The 21,440-nt window shown below is 35.9% G+C and overlaps 1 protein-coding gene across 2 annotated transcripts in view; it reads right to left on the bottom strand.

Moving 5' to 3' along the window:
• LOC121325670 (broad substrate specificity ATP-binding cassette transporter ABCG2-like) overlaps positions 1 to 17,260 on the bottom strand; it is a 32,293-nt gene extending 15,033 nt beyond the window's left edge. The window contains exons 1-2 of one of the 2 annotated variants that reach the window (XM_041268522.1): positions 17,124 to 17,260; positions 6,566 to 6,871 (exon numbers count right to left, since the gene is read on the bottom strand). In XM_041268522.1, the coding sequence (XP_041124456.1) occupies positions 6,566 to 6,855 (290 nt within the window). In that variant the 5' untranslated portion in view covers positions 6,856 to 6,871; positions 17,124 to 17,260. Of the gene's footprint in view, positions 1 to 6,565; positions 6,872 to 7,934; positions 8,137 to 17,123 lie in introns of those variants that run through there. The other variant, XM_041268520.1, reaches the window with a different exon arrangement.
• Between the last annotated feature and the right edge of the window lie 4,180 nt (positions 17,261 to 21,440).

The following is a 21,440-nucleotide window of genomic DNA, read 5'->3' as shown; positions in this document are numbered from 1 at the left end:
TCTGATGCAGTAAAAACAAAGCCAAGTCTGTCCAAGGAGGTTTCTCGCTGTTATAAAACAGTTTCTTTACAGTTTGCAGCCTGAATGCTGTACTTCTGCAGGACAAGTCCATCAATCCTTGCCCGCCTTCCTGAAGAGGTAGGTACAGCACACTCTGCCTCAACCAACGTAATCCATCCCAGAAAAAAAACAAAAAACTCAAGAATCCCTTTTGTATTTCCTTTAAAAAATCTTGCCGAGGTTCCACACATACAAATCTATGCCACAGCATAGAGGCTGCCAAATTATTTATAATTAAAATCCTTCCCCTGTAAGAGAGCTTTGGTAAAATCCAGCACCGTTTCTGCAGAAGTCCTTTCACCTTCTCTAAAATTCCCTCCCAGTTTTTCTCAGCTGCCTTCTCATTGCCCAGATACACTCCTAGGTACTTCACCTCCTCCCGACTCTACTGTAACCCACCCGGCAGATCCCTGCCAATCGCCAACTAAAAAAGCTTCACTTTTTTGCCAGTTTATTTTAGCTGATGAAACTCTCTCAGAACTTTTTTGGCTTTCATACAAAATATCTACATCTGCCTGATTATTTACAAAAACAGAGATGTCATCTGCATAAGCAGATACTTTTATTGGCTGGGTTGGGTTCCCTGGGATTGAGAGCCTTGTCTAAATCTGTTAATAAAAGGCTTAATAGAAAGAGAATAAAGCATTCCTGAGACAGAACAGTGTTGCCTGATACCCATGTGGTCTGGGAAAGGTGCACTCAACTCACTGCTGATCTTCAGCAAACTGAAAATGTCACAGTACAGGCACTGCATGTGGGATATAAATCCTGGGCCAAATCTGAATACCCTCATCTCTGTGGTCGAGTCTGCCAAAGACTTTCTCTTGATCAAGAGAGATAAGGCCTGCAGGGAAATCAAAAAGCTTGGAGACAGACAAAGTGTCTTGAATTAAAAAATATTATCAAAGATGCATCTATTGGGCATACAGTAGGTTTGGTCAGGATGTATGACATAATCCAACACAGCACGAGTGCCTCTGAAATGATTTTATAGTCCATACACAGCAACGACACAGGTATCAATACATTTATACTTAAAAGGGAATGGTCTGATAACCCAGTTGGAGAAATAAAGCATTTTTGACCAAGTTAAAATGCTGTTTAAAAGTATAAAAAAGGTCTAACCTGGCCATGGGCACATCATTATTGTAAAATTTTACCTAGACCATTTAACCTAACCATTAAAAGTTTCCCCAGTGCATGAACAAAACCACTTATAGGAGTTTTGAACATTTCTGGGTTTAAGAGTGTGCTCAGAGCATAGATATAAATAAAACTAGTGCGTACGAAGTCTGACAAATCAGACTGAGGGTAAGGCTCAAGATGGTTGCTATCCTCCAAGTGAATTAAAGTCAAATTAAAATCACCTGCTAAAAACACCCTGTCCTCACCATTACAGTCATCTAAAACCTGATCTAAAATCTTAAAAAAATGAACCCGTTCTCTGCCATCATTCAGGGCATAAACATTACTTTAAGCAGCCATCCTTTCACCACCTAAATAACATCAAAGGACTGTTGATTAAAACCTTCTGAAAATAATACGTCCACCCCAGCGCTTACATTGGACCCGTGGCTAAAAACAATCCCCCTTCCAGTCTCTAGCCCAATCTACTTGATTTTTAATATCAATGTGCATTTCTTGTAAAAAGATCACTTTAAAAATTTTCTGACAAAGATACTCAAATAAAGCAACTCTCTTTAGCTCATCTCTACACCTACTAATGTTTAATGATTCAATTGTAATAGCATTCATAATAGGCAGAGAAATAGAAAAGCAAACAGGAAAAATAAACAGCAAGCACACAGAAAAGAAAAATAATATTTTCCAATCCATCTAAAAAGCATTCATTTTTCAACTGCTTACTAACTTTTTTGATTACATTTTTCAAGCGCCAGCACTCCTGTTCAGTGAGGTTAGAATCGGACGCTTTTTATAAAGTGAAAAGTGCTGACAATAAAAACATTTTAAGATTTGGAAAATGACCCTGCACATTAACTCCTCTTCTGCCTTTTGTAATCTCTAAAAACTGTTTTATACTGCTAACTCTACACCCTGCTCCAGAAAGAGAGGAATCTGATGTCTGAGAACAGTCAGTCAGACTCGCCTCCTCTTCACTATCTATCTCTGAGCTCTCCTCTGGAGCTCTGCAGGCAGCACTAACAGTCCACGACACTGTCACCTCACTCTGCTTAAGGAGCTGTATTCAGCTCGGCCACACTATCATTTGACACATTTACTTTTTTTCTTTGCAGTTCCATCAGCTGTCCTTTTCCTCTGTCGTTTCTTTATAGGAGTTTTAACTTCAAAATCTGACCCTACTATTTCCTCTTCCATTTGTTTTACTGGATTGTCAATACCTTCTGTTAATCTTGTGTGTTCCTTATTCCCTTTCCAAAATGATCTGTTTTCTGTTTCAGCTCTGCAGACACATCCTCTCCCTCTGCTTGTTTGCTACAGCCAGGTTTCTCACTAGTGCTCTCCGCTTCTACAGTGCTACCATCTACAGTCGGAGCAGACTTTCCCTCCTCCTCACTGCCCTGTTTTTCAATGACTGTCAGCTCGCCTCAGCACAACTTTTTTGAGCCAGCAACTCATCACCCAGAGTTTTAGTTTGCATCTCACAACTACCCCTCTCTGAATTGCCGGGGTCCTTAAAGCCGTTTCCAGCTTCCTCCACCTTTGACTGCACAGTTTCCTCTCTCTCTCCCTGCCTGCACTCATTCTCTTTTCCTTCATCCTTTTCTCCTTCATCATTATCTTTATTCACTAACAATGTTCCCCTCTTTACCACAGTATGGACACTTCATTACATCCGTGGTTGCAAAAATGATGTACTGAGTCCTCTATTTTAGATTTGAGAGCTACATTTAGTTCTCTGTTCACATCTTTTAAAATCATATTGTCTTGTCTGCAAAACGAAACAATTAGGGTTCGACATTAACCATGGCCTGGTGGTCAGGGGTCGGTATAAAGCGAAGTTTGGCAGGTAGTTATGAAGCACCACAGGCACAACTTGGCCAGTTACATTTAACTAGTATAATATATAGTGCATTTGGCTTCCTTTTTATGAATCCAGGAAAATGGGCCAGTGTGTCAAAAAGCTGAAAAATAATTAACAAACCATTTTTTAAAAACATAACTACGAACTAATCCTAACTTTTCCGCTGCACGTCATATTTGTTGAACTGTCAGAATCTGAGACTACGTACCGAAGTGCTGTGTTGGTACTTGTTCCTACGGCAAATATTTTACAAATCAGGTTTTCTACAACTAAGCAACCAATAAGCCAAAGGAAAGAGCTGAAATCAATAAATCATAAAGAATGTAATTATGAAAAAAACGAACATTTAGAGTGGAGGCTTCATTATGACAGAGAAAAAAAAGTAACATTTAGCCTTGTTTGGCGTCAGTTTCCAAGTCTTGCAGATCAAATAGCAGCTTTATTTGTTGTGAATTCAACATTTACATCATATCTCGTCTCAGAGTAAGATGCCCCGATGGATACGCGATCGAACTGTCAAACTTTTATTTGGGATCCGATGCATTCAGGTCAAAAATGCCATTCACAAACTTTACAGGACTCGCTGGTATCACTCAGCAAGATTAGCGCTGACTTGGGAGAGGCTACGCAAGCGACAACGCTCAATATAGGATTGCTATTATTTTGTATTATAAATATTGTTTTAATAGTGTTTATAATTAGGATTAGGGGTGGGAATTTCGAATTGTTTCCTATTTGAATACACAAGGTGCAACCTTTTTCTGTATTCGATTACCCAAACTCTAGTTCCTTAAGAGTGAAAGGTAAATGCGTGTGCACAAGCAGACAGCATAACGGTGAAAGCTGGTGAAGTTTAGCCGGGTTCACAAAGTGTTCAAACAATGTCCAAGACGAGATTTCTTTCCTCTGTACCCTATTTCCTTAGGCACATTTTTTTTGTTTTGTTTTGTTTAGTGAATTGAAGTGCATAACTCAATGAGAAGCAACAACGTCACACGCGTATCTCTTCCTATTAAAGCAACAGTAGCATAATATTGTGCAAACCACCAAATAAGTTTTGCTGTAGTGTATTCAGAATAAAATTACACCTGTCATATAGCAACCTAAATATTCTACATCTGTTTAATTCTAACAAATAACATTTATAAAATAATCTTAGTGTAAATTTTGTAACCTGGCCAAAATAAAAAATACATTCCAACATTACAATAGTTTAACATGACTAATTACAACTAGCCATCAAGTACTGACATCAGATAAATCTAAGTCAAGTTTGTGTATTCAATAACCTGTAAATAATTCAAAACAAGGATACTTGGTTGTACTTTTAATGTTCAGTGCAAATGTTGTCCTTACTCCATCCATTCACACAAAGTCAACAGTAGATGTTTTACATTGAGCAGCAGTTCAGAGTTCAAAAAAAAAAAAAAAAAAAAAAAACTATTTTCCTACTCCAAGTACCTTGCCTTTTCTTATAGTTACTGCGTTGTTGTGCTTAACATTTAGTATGTCTTTATATTAGTCATAACGTTAAATTACCTTTCTAATTTCAATGTTACCCAAGTTTGGATTACTTCTTACAGCACTTGCTATATATATGTTAAATGGCTCAAGTAACATATATTGAAAGGCTTTGTTTAGCCATTTGCTTTTGTGACGTGGGCTCTCTTTGGTTACCATACACAGTTAGAAACATAATGAAAATAAAAACCATCATGAAAAAAAATATATAAATATATTGGGCCAGATAAAATTCCATCCAGGCCAGTAAAAACACTGGCTCGGTGGCCTGAGGGGCCAGTAGTTAAAAATCTAAACGTAAAGCCCTGACAACATGCTTCAGCCAAGCAGGATTATCTTGGGACTTGAAACAATCTGACCATATCGAGAAAGTGCATTCTCTATTAGATCGTTTAACAAAAAAGGAGGAACACTTGAAAGAATTACCTTTCTGGAATGTAAAGCCAATGGTAACACTTTAACATAGGCATGATTTACCACAATTCCTTTCTCCACAAATTTAGTAATGAGATCAATTTTGCTCAAAAAAGCTACAATTGATCCATTCAACTTCACCTAACACCAAAACACACTGCTCTAAAGAAACAAACCCGTCTGTCACTATCTTCACCCAATGACGGCTTCTTAACTTTTCAAAAGAAAAGTTTGGGGGAGCTCCCTCGAATTGACCATGCTGACCTAAAGCTGACTAAGTCAGCTTACTTTTAGTTGTCACACAAAAACACTAGACTTTAACACTTATGTATCACAAATAAATATAAATATAAAAAAAAGATGCTCACCTAATCACACCAAAAACCTCACCTCTCACAGCAGCACACACACTCCTCACTCTCCCAGTATGCACCACTACACAGAATACCTAGATAGATAGATAGATAGATAGATAGATAGATAGATAGATAGATAGATAGACAGATAGATGTATTGCAGCTAAAGGTGAAGGGTATTGCAGATATGGGTGAATGTTGTATTATTTTTAGATATAAGCAGTCCATTTTAGGAAACGGTTAAATTGATTTTTTGGGATTTTTTTGATAAAAGTTGTGTTGCGCACCTTGCACGCTGCAACTTGCTCAGAAGCTGAATTGCTTGGCTTAAGAAACTGGGTTTCCTACTGGTCCTGAAATGTTCACTTCTCTTCTTTCCATGTTCTGCTTTTCTTAGCAGTTTGGTGCTACATGTCTCTGTAACGTTATTATCAGACTGCAACAATTTTCTGACAGTACTAATAATTTATCAAAAAAAAAACCCTTTGTTATCCATTCTATTATTTTCATGTAGCTCGACCAAAGCCTTCTCTCGTTCAAGTACTTTTAAAAAAAAAAAAACATTACATTTCCCATATTGCATTCAAAAAGCTGTTATTTCATGACATTTCTCCCAAAGTATTAGCGCTGCGTCTTCAGCATGGCACTGCATTCTCTCGTTTGCTTTGTGTTGCCGCCTACACCCACCAGAAGGTAAAGATGCCATGAGAAAACATAGCACTACACTGTACTATTATGTGTAGCTACACATTATATTTAATGCACCTCAGAACACATCTCACAGTACAAGTTTACCTTCCTGTGTAGCTATTTTCACTGCAGTGAATCAGGTAGGGCACTAGTAAGTGGCATAGCAACACTAATTAAGGAGTTGATGAGGGGCTACTCAGGAGCTGCTGTGGCCACACAAAATCACACTTGTGGCCGCATAAGAAACGATGATTTAGACAGTATTCATAAAGCGTCCATAACTATTAACCTCTCCATAGTGCTTAATTTAGAAACACTAAGAGAAACTTAATACATTTAATTACAAACACTTGGACTAAGCCTTTAAAGAGATTGAACATTTTTAGTTTGTCTTTTTTTTTTTTTTATGTATTTCTAAATTATGTCATTATAAAGCACAAGTGAGTGTGTACATGTATAAGATTATTAATTCAATGCGGCCCAGTGCTGGAATTTGAATTATCTCAGTTTGCATACTCACTTGACACCTAAGAGGATTTGCTTCTCCACGACTTTGCGTTTACAGGGCAGGCCGCTGGACATCTTGACGCTATACTGAATGTTATGGAAGCTGACCACCGAGCCGCTGGGACATTTCAGCGACTCTCTGGTCGGCACAGCTCGCTGGAATGTATCCTCCTCTTCTGCAGTTACAGAGACCATACTGTGGTTTGAAGCCCAGATATCCCCTACTTTTTTTTTGTAGGAAACTATTTCTACAGCTGGGATACCTGTATTAGAAATATCTCGTTTACTGGTTTTACTTCCCATTTTGGCCAGGCACGATCTAAAAAAAAAAAAAAAAAAAAAAGCATATGCTTTAAATCTTTATTTAAATAAATAAATTGAAATAGGCTTCACCACGTTTAAGTTACTCTGTTTTAAGTTAGTGCATGTAAGTTAAATCACTTTTGCCCCATAGGCTAGTATTTACAGCACAGCTTTGGTGTGGAAAAACCCAAAGGTATGTCGCTCCTGGACAGCTCTCCCAGGGAGCTCACATAGGGTAGTGCTGTGTGTGAATTTTGTAATTTACGTTCTTCATTCACTTCAACACCTCTACCACGTGACCATAAACAGGCTGTGGCAGGAGAACACTGAACATAGTGTTTACCCTGTGAGAATTAATTGCCGATCCACGGCCAATACCTCATGAACCATAGGTTTAGGGTTAGGCTATTGTTATTAGATAAAATTAGTTTTAGCGCCTAAATTCATCACGCTTATTATGTGATCGGTCTGTAGCATATAATGATGACTTCTGTTACGAGTTGCGCGCGCAGCACTACCCTGTGTGAGCTGTATTTGAGAGCTACGCTGTGCGAGGCTGCGTTTTGCAGCAATACCCTCTCAAAAAAAAACGAGAAGAAAAGATTTGGAAGGGTTAGGGGAAAAAGATACAAAGACACAAAGCAAGCATGCGTTGTTATTCAAAACACAAATAATTGCAGATACATGGATTTCAACTACATAATTATATCTCCTGAAATATCGTGAAATCAATATAATCAGGGTAACAGAAATAAGGCATGATTAATACATGGGAAACTCTTGTAACAAACAGGCAATTAAAAGTTAAGTTTTGTTAAGGGTGGTCTTCCTTTCCTTAACGGGGCGACTTCCAGAACAGAAACGATACAAGCAAAATAACTTTTAAAAATTTAAAAACAAAACAAACAAACAAAATCAATCAAAAACAACAGTTTTGCTATACAAAAAAAAAAAAAAAAAAAAAAAAAAAAAACGAATACGAACCGATATTATTCTTGTTTTTTTATTTAAGCGTTTAAAGTTCTACTTTAACAAAAATGCACACCGTATGTCGCTTTATTCTGCAAAACATAACTTACCGATGTGGCGATATGATTTATGAACTCACTCTTTTGTCTGACTATGCCTGTTAAGAAGATGAAATATCCATACTGTACTGTACCATAACCTGTATATATACTGCTGGTAAATGTATTGACTTCCAGCCAGTGCTGGCAGAGGCTGGAGTCTGGATTTAGTGTCAGATTACAGGTTTCATAATCTTTGCTCGTGTCAATGAAAAAAACAAAACAAAACAAAAAACAAAGAAAGTTATACAACCTCAAATTATGGAAAGCGGAAGAATCCTATGATGTGATGGTGTTGTATAATTTAAGTGCAGTAAATACTTAATATCTTGAAAGCTAGCTTTCTCTCTCTCTCTCTCTCTCTCTCTCTCTCTCTCTCTCTCTCTCTCTCTCTCTCTCTCTCTCTCTATATATATATATATATATATATATATATATATTCGAGAATATAGCACATTAGGTCATCGTTCTTTGTCCTACGTAGTTAATATTACAGGGATTTTTCCAAAGGAATGGAATTTGGAATTCACATTTACCATTTAAATTACATTTAAAAGTTAATCTACAGATTTTGAACAACTTCAAACACATTATAAATTAATACTTGATCAAATAATACATTGATAAAAGTGCAACATTTGAGAAATCTTGTTAATGGCAGAACATGTGTAAATATATTTAAATCATAACAACGCAGTATTTCTGTACCATGGTGTAAGTTGAATAAACCTGTGTTGCAAATGAGAAAATCACAAGGAAGTGAATGGCTGGCTGTCCCCGCAGGTAATGCAAATCAGTGGGAACAGGGATATTGTGGAAGCACCCTCACTTGCTCTATGTCACTCTGACATGTTTAGGAATAACTTGGATATTGGAGGTGACATTTACTTGCATGGCTTCTTTTTGGTTGGGCAAATGAAGAATTGATTGGTGAGTGCTACTTTCAATATTCAGCCAAGTCACTCGGTATCAGATGAAAATTACATGACATTAAACCTTTTGTGGAGTGGATATCATGTTATATAAATGCACTATGACCGCTGAATAAACGTAGTGGTTGTGTAGTATGTAAAAAGTCACAGTGGGCTGGGTTACAATTAAATAAGCACACCGCTGGGTTGTGTCTGTTACTGTTATGAAACTACGTTTTCTTTGTGTTTATGTGTTTAGGTGTAGAGTCACTGTAGGCAGCCAAAGTGACACTACCATTTGACAAGTCTGCTAGGTGTTCTTGTGGAGGGATCTAGCACAATTGCGCAGTGCCATCTCTAATCCTCTAGGGCAGAGGTGGCTAACCTTTCATAGACCCAGAGCCAAAGAAATAAAATGTACAGTGACAAAGAGCCACAAACTTTAAAAAGTTCTTAATTTAGCATTTCACTGATATTTTTTACTACAATTGCTATCACACACACACACTATTAAATGAAGCTGACCTTTATTTTTTCCAGTACATAAGTAATATTGATATCCAAACAAATACATTTTCACAATATATAAAAGCATAGTTCTGTTTTTCTTTCTTATTTGGGTGAGTATCTAACTATCGTTTATTTTCTTATACCACATACAGGCAGGATCTGTACTCAGTGTGACTTTTGGCATTCTTTACTACGCACATTGTTGGAGTTCTGAATGCAGCTGTAGTTCAGTGTCACTGTTTAGATATGAGATGGATGTGTTCTACCGTGTGATGTGAGAGCTGCAGGTCTGAAATTTGTTTTTACATTTGACTATCGTGGCGGTTCTAGCGTTAACTTTTAAAGACAGAAGTTCAGAATCTTTTGGAAATTCTTTGTCAATGCGGGCATGGTTTGTAGTGAAATAACGCTGCAGATTTGAAGATTTGAACTGCAACATAAGTGCCAGTTGCATAACACCTTAAGTGAAATTCCCCCCTTAGTTTTCCCAAATGTTCTACTTAAGTAATATTTTTATTTAAGTATGTCCCTTAAGTTAGTTAACCGTTGCACAAAACAACTTTAGGGGATAACTAAGTGAAAATTCTTAAATGTCCTTTTGAGGCCCCTTAAATCGAAAAAATGGTATGGCAGTGTTTTTGGAAATTGAAGAGGACAGAGCCACACGTAGCAGAAGGATTTGCAGAGAAAATCCTTTGCATATAATGGATGACGAGCAATTAATAACAAACTATTGATTTGACCGAAATACTGTCTTTTAAATGTCTGTATAATGCTTGAAGCAGATTAACAACCCCAAACAAGAAGAAATCACGCACTGCTCCCTTCAAAACAGTGGTAGCACTTCGTTTTTTGCTACTGGTGGCATTTTATCACTATAAAAGTATATACTTAAAAAAAAAAAAAAAAACACATTTGGCCAGTTGCATAACATCTTAAGTGAGATTAATGGTTAATTCTGCTAAATACAAGATACTGCTCTCACTTTTGTTGCAAACACAACCATACAAATTGTTTAAACAAATATGTTTAGTGTACATTTTTTGTAGATTTACCTGTTTTCTGTGATGCTCTTCTGAAATCAGAATATATATATATATATATATATATATATATATATATATATATATATATATATATTTTTTTTTTAAATCTTAAATCTTGTGAATGCTGCAATTTACCGTTAAATTTCTTGCATTCACACATTCAGTTATTTCTACCAATTTCTTCTGCTTCATGGCAGTTGTCAAATTCAGACATAGTTTGCCTGTTATTATTTGCTTCTTTTATTATATTCCTCCATAAGTATTATGTTTTTCCTCCTCTGTCCAGTTTGGGTTTCTTTTTATTTTATCAGCCATACTGTAGTTTTCCTGCCCAAATGTTGCCATGGAGATTTACAGAGTACAGTAAGCTATTCGCATATTAAATAAATAAATAAATAAAATAAATAAATCATTGTGTAAAGAAATATATGGGAAGTTCGAAGAGCCGCATTTTGACCACAAAAGAGCCGCATGCTGCTTGGGAGACGCCGGTTGGCCTCCTTCAGCGGTTTGTCTGTAACCATAAGTAAGGAACAGTTCACATCGTCACATCCCCTTTATAGTGTCAGCCATGCCCCCTTGGTTAGCGAGTGCAATCGTTTTCCTCCAATGCGCAATTGCCACATCGCTTCCCATCTGGGGCGATGATTTGGTGTACTGTGACTCCACCCCCTTTCTAGATGGCCGACTTCCATCTTTCCCTGGAATGAATTGTCAAACCATCCAGTCCGGAGCACACTGTTCCCTTTACACAGCGTACTCACAGGTCGGGAGGGAGATTTGTAACTCAGAGTCATTCTTTCTCTGTCACAGTTACAGTTATCATATTTCTACCCTTTTTTATAAAATAGTGTTTTATATAGCTTTTAGCTTTACAGTGTCCTTTTTATGTTCTTGTTTGAATATATACACTAAGCAGATCAACTTAAACAAATATAAAAGTTATATTTGTATTAGTACTGAACTATTTATATTATGATTTTACAATTTCATTAAAGAAGTGTTGTTGCAGAAGGGAACATTGTGTGCATGCAATGGGCAGAGTCATTTGTCACATGTTTATTTCCCAGCTGACCCAAAAATATATTGAAATGTGGATAAATATAATACCACGATTCATACAACTAAAGCATCAAAAGATAATGTTATGCGTTTTTATAAACAGGATGTTCTGTATCTCTTGAAGTTAGATCTCACGGTACAATATAGTTTAGATTCAATTCAGATGTGATAAGCAGATTGAATTGACCAAAGGCAGGAAGGAGTTTTCATGTTTACAATGAATTTATTCTGGCTGAGCTGCAGGAAACCTGCAGGAAACCTGCATCATGTGAATGTAGCTCGTGACATAACTAGAGAACAGTTCACTCCCAACACAGACATTGTTCAAAATGAAAGTTTAAATAGTATGTTTTTGGTTGAAAAATGTTAAATCTCAACTGAGCAATAGAATTATTGCATAAAAAAGCAAACAAAGGGGTTCAAACCAACAGATATAAATTGCATTTGTAGCTAAATATCCTAAAAGACTGGGGGCAATACATATACTATGACAAGGCACAACACTTCAAATCCTTCTAATTAACAACTCTAAAATGCAAAAGGAGCCTGAATGGTAGTGATTATCTGTTAAAATCTTTTAGCCTTTCTTAGAATTCTAGACAAAGAGAAGGAGTGGCGATACCTTTTATTGGACTAACTAAACAAAAATTAATCACAACTATTGATGTTTTTGATGTTAAAGCTTGTGATTAATTATTGTGTAGTTCGTCCAATAAAAGTTGTCACCTCTCCTCTTTGTCTATCATATCTGGACTGATACGGCTACCATTTCACTTATCAACGACTAGAATTCTAGTAAACTCTATAAAGGTAATCATGCATTACAAAAGTTAACCCATGAAACAAGTTTTCTGCTAAAAGGTAAAGAAAGACTATAGACTTCAGGCTAAAAGCTTGTGGTGGGGTAATATAACTAAATGTTAGCATGCTATATATATTTTCAGCTTCCAATAGTGTGTATAGCCACAATTTATTTAAGAAACGGAAGACTACAGTAGCAGCCCCCAGGTAGTTTGGCTCCCTTCTCATGAATTGTTTTCATAAGAAATAACTACAGTACCATGAGTCATGATTGCAGGTACACCACAGTCCTTAAGCTAGATCTGTAGCTATGGCCAAAAGTTTTGCATCACCCTATAGAATTAACACATTTTTCTTCATGAAGTCGAATTAAACCTGCTGAATAATGTTACGTTAACATGGACCCCGTTCACACTTGTGGTTTAGGTTGGCTCAGGGCCACCTTATCTCATGTCTGAATGCTCAAAAAATGAAAAGGTGGCCCTGGGCATGGTGAAATTTAGACCAGCTTTTTGATGTGGCCTAAAGTACCAATGCCGCCTCAGGGCCGGCCTATCTGTATGTGTGAACCCAGCGCAGGCCCAGGGCTGGCCTTATCACATCAATGTGGTGACGTAGCTCAAACCACTCCCCTATTAGGTCGAACGTAGTAGATCAAACAATGTCGGTTTTAAGAGGTAGCAACTTGGATGATGCAGAAATGAACCCTTAGTGGTTCATTTATTCAGCGCTTGTCAGACGTGTCAGGTCCAATTTATTTTCACAGGCACTGTTTATTTTACACGCGCTGTTTTAAATATATATATTTTTTCATAGTAAAACAGGGTTAAAAGTCACTGTATCACAAGTACACTCAGTACTGAATCTCCAGCCAAGTCACACCCCTTGTTCGTTGTATTTTTCACATACTTCTTTATAGATGTTCATACTGATAAATCCTCTCCTGATCACTCGTTTTATCACCAAACTCCTCAATAATGCAATCCAAGTCATTATTTTATTACTATAACATCTCAAAAAGCTCTCCAAATGTCTGTGATATTCTTTGAGCGCTGGATGCAGAAGCAGCGATCTCCTTTATGTCCATGTTATCTCTGTGGTGCAAGGGGCTATCAGATACGCCCTTTTAAGTTGAGTTCAGAGAAAAACCTGCAAGTTTTTCCAAGAACTCTCAGAAATACTGAGCAGCAGGCCAGAGATAAACCCACCACAGATCTTGGATTCTATGGGACCTACGGTGATCTCCAGCCCGGAAAATAGCAATGGGGAATGCACTGAATACACTGACACTTTTGATGAAGAATAGTAAGTATTTCTTCATCGTACAGCTTTCATTAGAACAATAAAACTTACTATATACTATAGATTGTAGCTAAGATTGTAAATCTCAATATTGACAAATAATGCATACGACGTTCTGTATTCAGTCACCATTAATATAGTAATCTCTATTGTGACTAATGTAATGTACACGTCCTTGTTTGCTGCATTTACTCATGATACAACACGATCGCTTCTTTCCGCAGTAACTGACTGCACTGTCAACACACGCCTTTGTCGTATCTTATGCAATAAGTACAATACCAACAGTGTTGCAAAAAATAAGATGGCCACATTTATGTTTGCAAATTTCCCAGCTCACTCTCTTATGTTAACTTCCAGGAATGAAGTGTTTACATCACTTTTTACCTTCTCGACAAGCACTTCGCCACAATTTAGGCTTCCTTCTCAGCCACATATGTGAACGCACTTAGGCCCCCTAAAACCTCAACTGTGAACGGAAATTTGAGGCGGCCCAGAGACGGCCCAAGGCCACCTCATTAAGTGTGAATGGGGTCATATTGAATTACATACCGCTTTGTAGTTTTCCATCGACCTAACAAACAACTTACACAAACTGAAAAATGTGACATTTCAGAATCTAGCATGAAATACTGTACTACTATTATGGCTTCCAGTAGACCTTGGCGATATAATTTTGTACTTCCTAGAGAAAATTCTAGGTGATGCAAAACTTTTGGCCATAACTGTATAGGACCTGCACCTGGCCAATGGGTACATCTAACACGTATTGTCACAGTTTTCTATAAGAAAGCTAACATTCGTAATCCTGACTGCTGTAAATGATGCAGCCAATAAGATACTTGACCCAATGCATTTCTGAGTTAATGACCAAGGAAATACAAGCCTAAGACGGATTTCATCGAAGGAAATGCAAGCAAAATGGAAATGTTATTTTAGCTTGCATATTACCAGACATTTTGTTATGATTATATATATATATATATATATATATATATATATATATGGTGACACCATTTTTTTTTTTTTTTTTTTTTTTTTGTTTTTTCTGTTTTTTTTTTTTTAATTTTTTTTTCTCTTTTTTTTTTTTTTACTTTTATGTTTGCAAATCTCCCAGCTCAATCTCTTATGTTTAACTTCCGGGAATGTGGTGTTTACGTCACCGTTTACATTCTCGACAAGCACTTCGCCTCAATATAGGCTTCCTTTTCAGCCACATATGTGAACGCACTTAGGCCCCCTAAAACCTAAACTGTGAACGGAAATTTGAGGCGGCCCAGAGAGGACCCAAGGCCAGCTCAGTAAGTGTGAACGGGGTCTAATTTCAACAACCGCTTTGGTATCCAATTGAGGTTTAGAAAATTGGTTATCTATTTATTTTTAATGGTGGAGAGAACAGACCAGGAAATAAGCTGGTGGATGAACAGACCAGGAAATGAATCCAAATAAACAACGTACCTGCCGGTTGAAAGAGTCGCTGGCTGTGCTCTGTATTTATTTACAAAATAATAAACAAACTTTCAAATATAAAAGAAAACGACCTGGTGGCCAAAATAAACAAACACAAACAAAGGACACAATGACATTCAGGATGGTTCTAAGTAATTAGCATTCGTTTTGTTCCTTTGCAGTTTACACGCAACACGTATCTTTCCAACTTAGTTTCACACTGTCTGTGTACTCAAATTGGAAGTTCATCTTTTACCCCACGGTCCTATAGTCTGCACAAGTTTCATAGTCTGCTTGACAGTCAGTTAAATTACCACAGTCACGCATTCTCACGAGGTATTTTTTAAAATAACAAAACAATAACATAATGGCTCACGGCACCTCGCTCGTACTGCTAAATAATACATAACTTTTCCGCCGTCATTTATAAAATGCATAAATCATAATAATAAACAAATACAGTATGCACAGGGGCGTGGAGTACCCCGTCACGCAGGTAAGTTTATTAAATATTCAGATCTTATTTATTTATTTATTTTTAATAGCAGTGTGTGAATGTGAGCTTTTTTTCTGTGATTCTGTATGTTAGGAAAAAAGCCAATGTGCAATACTGTTTTAGTATGGTCCTTAGTTATTGCGTGTAAAGAAGTGAACTTTCTCACTTCTCACGCAACACCTGCAGTTTCACTTCCCTGATCAAATGTGATCAAACCTGTTTCAAGATACCGGCTTGACAGCAGCATGACATAACAACTTACGACTGTGTGTAAAGGTAATTCAGGAATCTCCTTAAATACAGACAGTATATAACCTGTAGTATAGAGTTACTTCTAGAACAAATAACTACAAATAAATACCACGTCTGTTGCGTATATATTCTGTAACTTTCAAAGACCAAATAATAACAAGTTCAGAATTAGAGATGTGAGTGTGACATACAAGTTGATGACCGTTGTATATATTAATTTATAATCCATGATTTGGTCGAGCAAGGTTACAGCTGTGCTGGATGGATACGGACAGCTGGAGTCTTATCACGTATTCCAGCTGCACAGCCTCACAGAATTTAAACTGATATCTCGTTTCCACGAACCTGCAGCACCGTGGCTGCCATCTATGTAAATAGTTCTTTGATATTTGTAATCTGCTTTTGGTCATTTTCATTTTTTGTTCGTGAAGTTCAATAGTTAAATAATTCATAAATGTTCTGTAAGATCAATAATTAAATTTAAACAAAACGTTATTGCCAAAGAGTGCTTAAAATTTATACAAAAACACTGTGAATTTATATAACTTTATATTGTTCTGAGTGATAATGTAAATCTTCTATAGCGGCCTTTCTGTTGTCTTTGACGATTTTAATGTAAGTGTGACATACAGATGGACAGACAGACAGACACCCTTATTAATCCAAAGAATCTAGTATTCAGTAAGTTATGCTACATAATGTTAATACCACGTTTCCTCCCATTTCCTCCTCGGTAACAGTGGTATTCTTGTATTAACATTTAGGGTTCGTATTGTGTTTTAACTTGCATAGATTTAATGTGGAATCTAATCTCTAAGTATTCAAAAATAAATATTCAGATCTGTTCAAACATCTGGACCCTTTGCAACATGTTAAGGAGCCCATCAATCCATCTATATACATTTTTATTGACTTAAAAATAATTGTATTACTTTACATTTGATATGTGCATCACATGTCTGTATCATATATAACATCATAATGATTTTGGTATTTTTATATGCTCAACTTTGGGCACATATGCTTTATTCACTTCAGATTCATATTTCACAACATACTGTTTGTTTAAGCAGTTTAAAGGTTGCCTTGCACAAACATGATCTGCTCTCATGTGACAGAACATACACATGAAGGTGTCTTGTACTTGCACATGCTCCAGAACATTTCATATCCTTTAACCTTATAAAGGATGTAATTGAAACAGACACTGGAATGCACAGTGTGCAGAGAATACAATCTTAGTCATGCATGGGAAAACTGCATTCCATATATTATCAAATACAACTATTTCTTTATACAGATTTTATAATGGTTCTCTTCTTAGCAGCTCATGGGTTCGTAATATTGACATTAGCATAAGACACGTGTTTACCTGTCGACTGCACAGCTTGCTCTTTACTTAAGATGTTTGTCTTTGATCCGTGAGGTTTGCGTTTCACGTCCAGCCCGTGGCTTTGCATTCAGTTCAGTGGTCTGTAGTGTTTTTTGGTTATTAACTGATTTTGCCTGCTGCTGAAGAGTACAGTGGCAGGCTGGGGGCCTCATCTGGGTGAAAAGTAACAGTACAACAGAACACCCACCTCTTTTGTGTGTGCCATCAACTTAATTTGAAAGTGAAACAGCTGTACCAGATAGCAGATGTTTCCGGCTGTTATATAGCAGAGGATAAAAAAGTATATCGGTAACATTTATCCCAGCCATGGCCGTAAATTCAAAATGAGAAAGTTTCAAGAAGGCAAAGCCATTTAAACTGTTCCTGCTCAAGCTTATTTACAAACCCTTTTTATGGTTGTAATCGGCTCTTTAAAGTCAGATAAATGATTTGTGCAAGTGCTAGCTAATGTTGGTGTACAATACTAAACATATATTGGTTAACCTCTCCTGCAGTACAAAAAACACTTTACCTAGGAGCTTACTTACAAGCAAAGAACAAGGACATCTCAGTAGTGACAGCACTACTACAAAGAGAAATACTAATGTACATTGACTTGCCAAATTAGAGAATGGCATTGTTTAGCATTGTTTGAGTGAAACCAGTGTGTCTTGTCCAGTGGCAATTTACTGCTCCTACCTATAACTACTTACTGTATCTTGTATTTGATTTTACTCTTATAGGTATCTGTACTCACGTTTTCTGTAATTGCTCTTATTTGAAATCATTCTCATTCATTTATCGCACTTACTGCATGTTCTTACTGGACTTTACTCATATAAGCAAATAGTTACTATAAGGGTTGACTGCACTTAGTCAAACTCACTCTTACTTATAAGTTAATGTATGCTTTATTTTGCTCTTACTTTAATTGATTTAATTGTACTTTCATATCTGTTCTTATCTGTATGAGTATATGTATATTCTGTAATGTGATATTTTATAATGTGATAACCGGTAATGTGATATTCTATAGTGCGATAGTTTGTACTGTGATAACTTGTAACAATTGTAAGTATCCCTGGATAAGGGCAACTGCTAATAAATAAATAAATAAATAAATAAATAAATAATTATTATTATTATTATTATTATTATAATATTGGAATAGTAGGCTACTAGCCTCATTTCTGACTGCATTTTTCAGTCTTTATGAAGACATTTTCCTGTTCCAACAATGTTAAAAGCTTTTACAGTGGTTATGATGAGCTCTTTAACATTAGATAAATTATTTGTCAAAATTTTACAATGCTTTTTGAAACAGAGGTGTAATTATTAACATTTAAACTGTTGTCCAGATTTAAAAAATAACCTTTATATATTTGGTTTTCTTTCCCCTCTAGTGTTTCTTTTTTGGTTTTGTTTTTCAGGCTTCTGTAGTCTGGTTTATTGAAGATCAAAATAATAATTTTTAAGAAGGAAGCTTTAAGGGGGCACCATCCCCCGGCAGCAGCTTTTGAGGCTGCACGTCAATTTTACCCACTACCAAGGCTTTTAGGTGATTTTATAAATTTTTTCTACAGAAACACACACATTTTAAAATTTAAATTGTGAAATTATATAAACATAGCTTGGAATTCAAGATTGACCCATTAAACCAACAATTCTAGGGCCATAATGACCATCAGATTACTATGAGTTATCCTGTAATTCTCAGTAACTTGTAACTGTAATGGTAATCTTTTAAGACAGGTAATGAAATGTGGTAATGGATTACATTTTATGTTAAATTTAAAAAAAGGATTACAATTTGTACATAATACAGGCTGAATGGCCTCCTCTCGTTAGTTCAGTTTCATATTCTCTTATGCTCTGATATGGGATTCTGCTCTGTCACAATGCATATAGAATTGGAAGATTCAACTCCCCTACCTATTACAGTCTGCTAACATTCACATTCCAGAGCTCATAGGTGTCATGCGTTGCACCACTGCCAAATACCAATGTTTATCTGCCTTGTCATGGTTAGAATTAGGTGGTTCCCTTTATCTGGCATTTTTGGCTGTGCGTGAGAAAGTGAAAGTACAGCAAAGGCCAAATCACTTAGAATTTTAGGATTGGAAATAGTAATAATAATAATAATAATAATAATAATAATAATAATAATAAAAACAAACAAACAAACAAACAAACAAACAAACAAACAAACAAACAAACCCCCAACATGAACATAATTTAGATCTTTTATTTAACATCATGTAATCAAATAAACTACAAAATGACATTGTAATATTATACAAGAAGCTATAATAGTATGTGACATTTTGAAATCTAACATTACATACTGTATTAATATTATAGCTTCTGGTGGACTTTTGCAATGTCATTTAAGTTATACAAAACTTAACATGCAAAATGCTTCAGAGTAATAATTTCTGGAAAAAAAGAACCTGTGTGAACCTGAAAAAATAGGGATGGAAAAACTTGATCTGCCACAAGTTGGACTTCATATGTTCATCGGAAAATGTTGTGGTTGAAACACTTGACAATCAACAAGCATCTCATTTTTAAAAAAAAACGTTGTTGATATAAAGCAAAGGCAGCATATCTAAAGAAATCAAAACTGCGGGTTTAAAGTTTTTTCCAGGACACACCTCTAATTTATTTTCTCAGTGGCAAGGAATCGGGAGCCAGCTGAATAATAAGCACCTCATGCCTGGTTCATGGTGAATTATGTATTTATTAGGCATCCAGTTTTTTAATCAAATATTACTTTTGTAAACATTATGTAGACATAATTACAGACTGTAACTGTGATTTACATAAGGAATCCTAAGACTTACTGCTCTGTTTTAATGAGAAGTCTCATTCTTTTTGTATTTATTACATGAGTTTGGATCCCCTTATTAACTGTGCACTGGTACCGGTATATCTTGCAATTTCAACCCTAACTTTTGTTCGCTACCATGTGTAGAGCCCTGTGCTTCTGCTTCCCAGAATCTTACTGGAAAATTATTGCATTGCTGTCAAAAGTTCACCCATAAATGTAATACTAGCTGTATGTCAAACTGGGACCAATCACCAGCTGAATTCGAAAGTGATATTAGCTGAAAAGAGCAGGTTTGATCTCTGTTTCAGAGCCCCTATAATTGTGTGTTGTGATAACAGCGGCTGGGCCCATAGGCTAAAATGACCCATTGGAAAGCACTGAATCTCCACATAGTTACAGCAAAAACATTGAAGAAATCTGATTTGGGGCTTGACACATGAAAGCCCAAATTTACCACAAAGGACAGTTTTTTTGCTGTATTACTTTATGCTTCTCTATTCCTCCTCGGGGACCTGTAACACAGCAGTCAGAACATGTGGATAGCTACAGCAAGTAAAGGCAAGCACGCATGTCAGATACTTTATTTGCAATTTCAAATGCAGCAATTGTACACTTAGTTAATGTTACAAAGCCCTAATGAAACTATACATTTAATGTCCTTTTTAAAAAAAAAAAAAAAAAAAGTTATTACATAATCTGTTTCAATGGATTAAATAAAGTTTGGTATTCACTTAACTCTTTTAGACTGCTGTTGGTTCCTTTACCAAACTCCAAGACCAGTTTTATGAATATCAAACTTAATTTTATTAATCAAAAACAGACTGAAAAAAACATCATTTAAATAACTAAAATAGCTTTGACTATAGGACCTACGTTTCATTACAAAATGTCATTCAATATATAGCTGTCCTTCTACACACTAAAGACACACAAGATACAGTTCCTATCATTACATAAAAAACAGGTCACAAAATAAATCTCACTGGCAACTTCCAGAAGAAGTTTGTCAACATTACATACTACAGCAACTCCAGTCTCCACCACATCATCTAACACACCCACATGCAGTACACATTACATTATTTATTATAATTAAACAAATATGTTTGAATAAATACATGTCTATTTTGTTTTAAAGTCCAATCTTACAATAAACCAATATACATTTAGGCCTTTTGAAATTGTAAGCTTTGTTTCGTTCTACAGGGTTAACATTAAAGGTGTCCCACAATAACATTACAGTTATAATGCATTACTATAGAATGAACTAATTTTGCTTCGCAAAGTTGAATGAAACCTGCTAAATAATGTTAGGTTAATGTATTGAATCACATAATGCTTTGTAGTTTTCCACATATTTAACAAATAACATGAAATACTGAACTACTATTTTGGCTTCTGGTACACTTTTGCATTATAATTCTGTAGTTTCTTTGATTACACAATACAAAGTAAAATATCTAAATTATGTTCATATAGTTAAAAAT

This window comes from Polyodon spathula, chromosome 13 (genome assembly GCF_017654505.1).
Source record: "Polyodon spathula isolate WHYD16114869_AA chromosome 13, ASM1765450v1, whole genome shotgun sequence".
Lineage (NCBI taxonomy): Eukaryota > Metazoa > Chordata > Actinopteri > Acipenseriformes > Polyodontidae > Polyodon > Polyodon spathula.
This window is presented reverse-complemented; position numbering and strand designations above follow the sequence as displayed.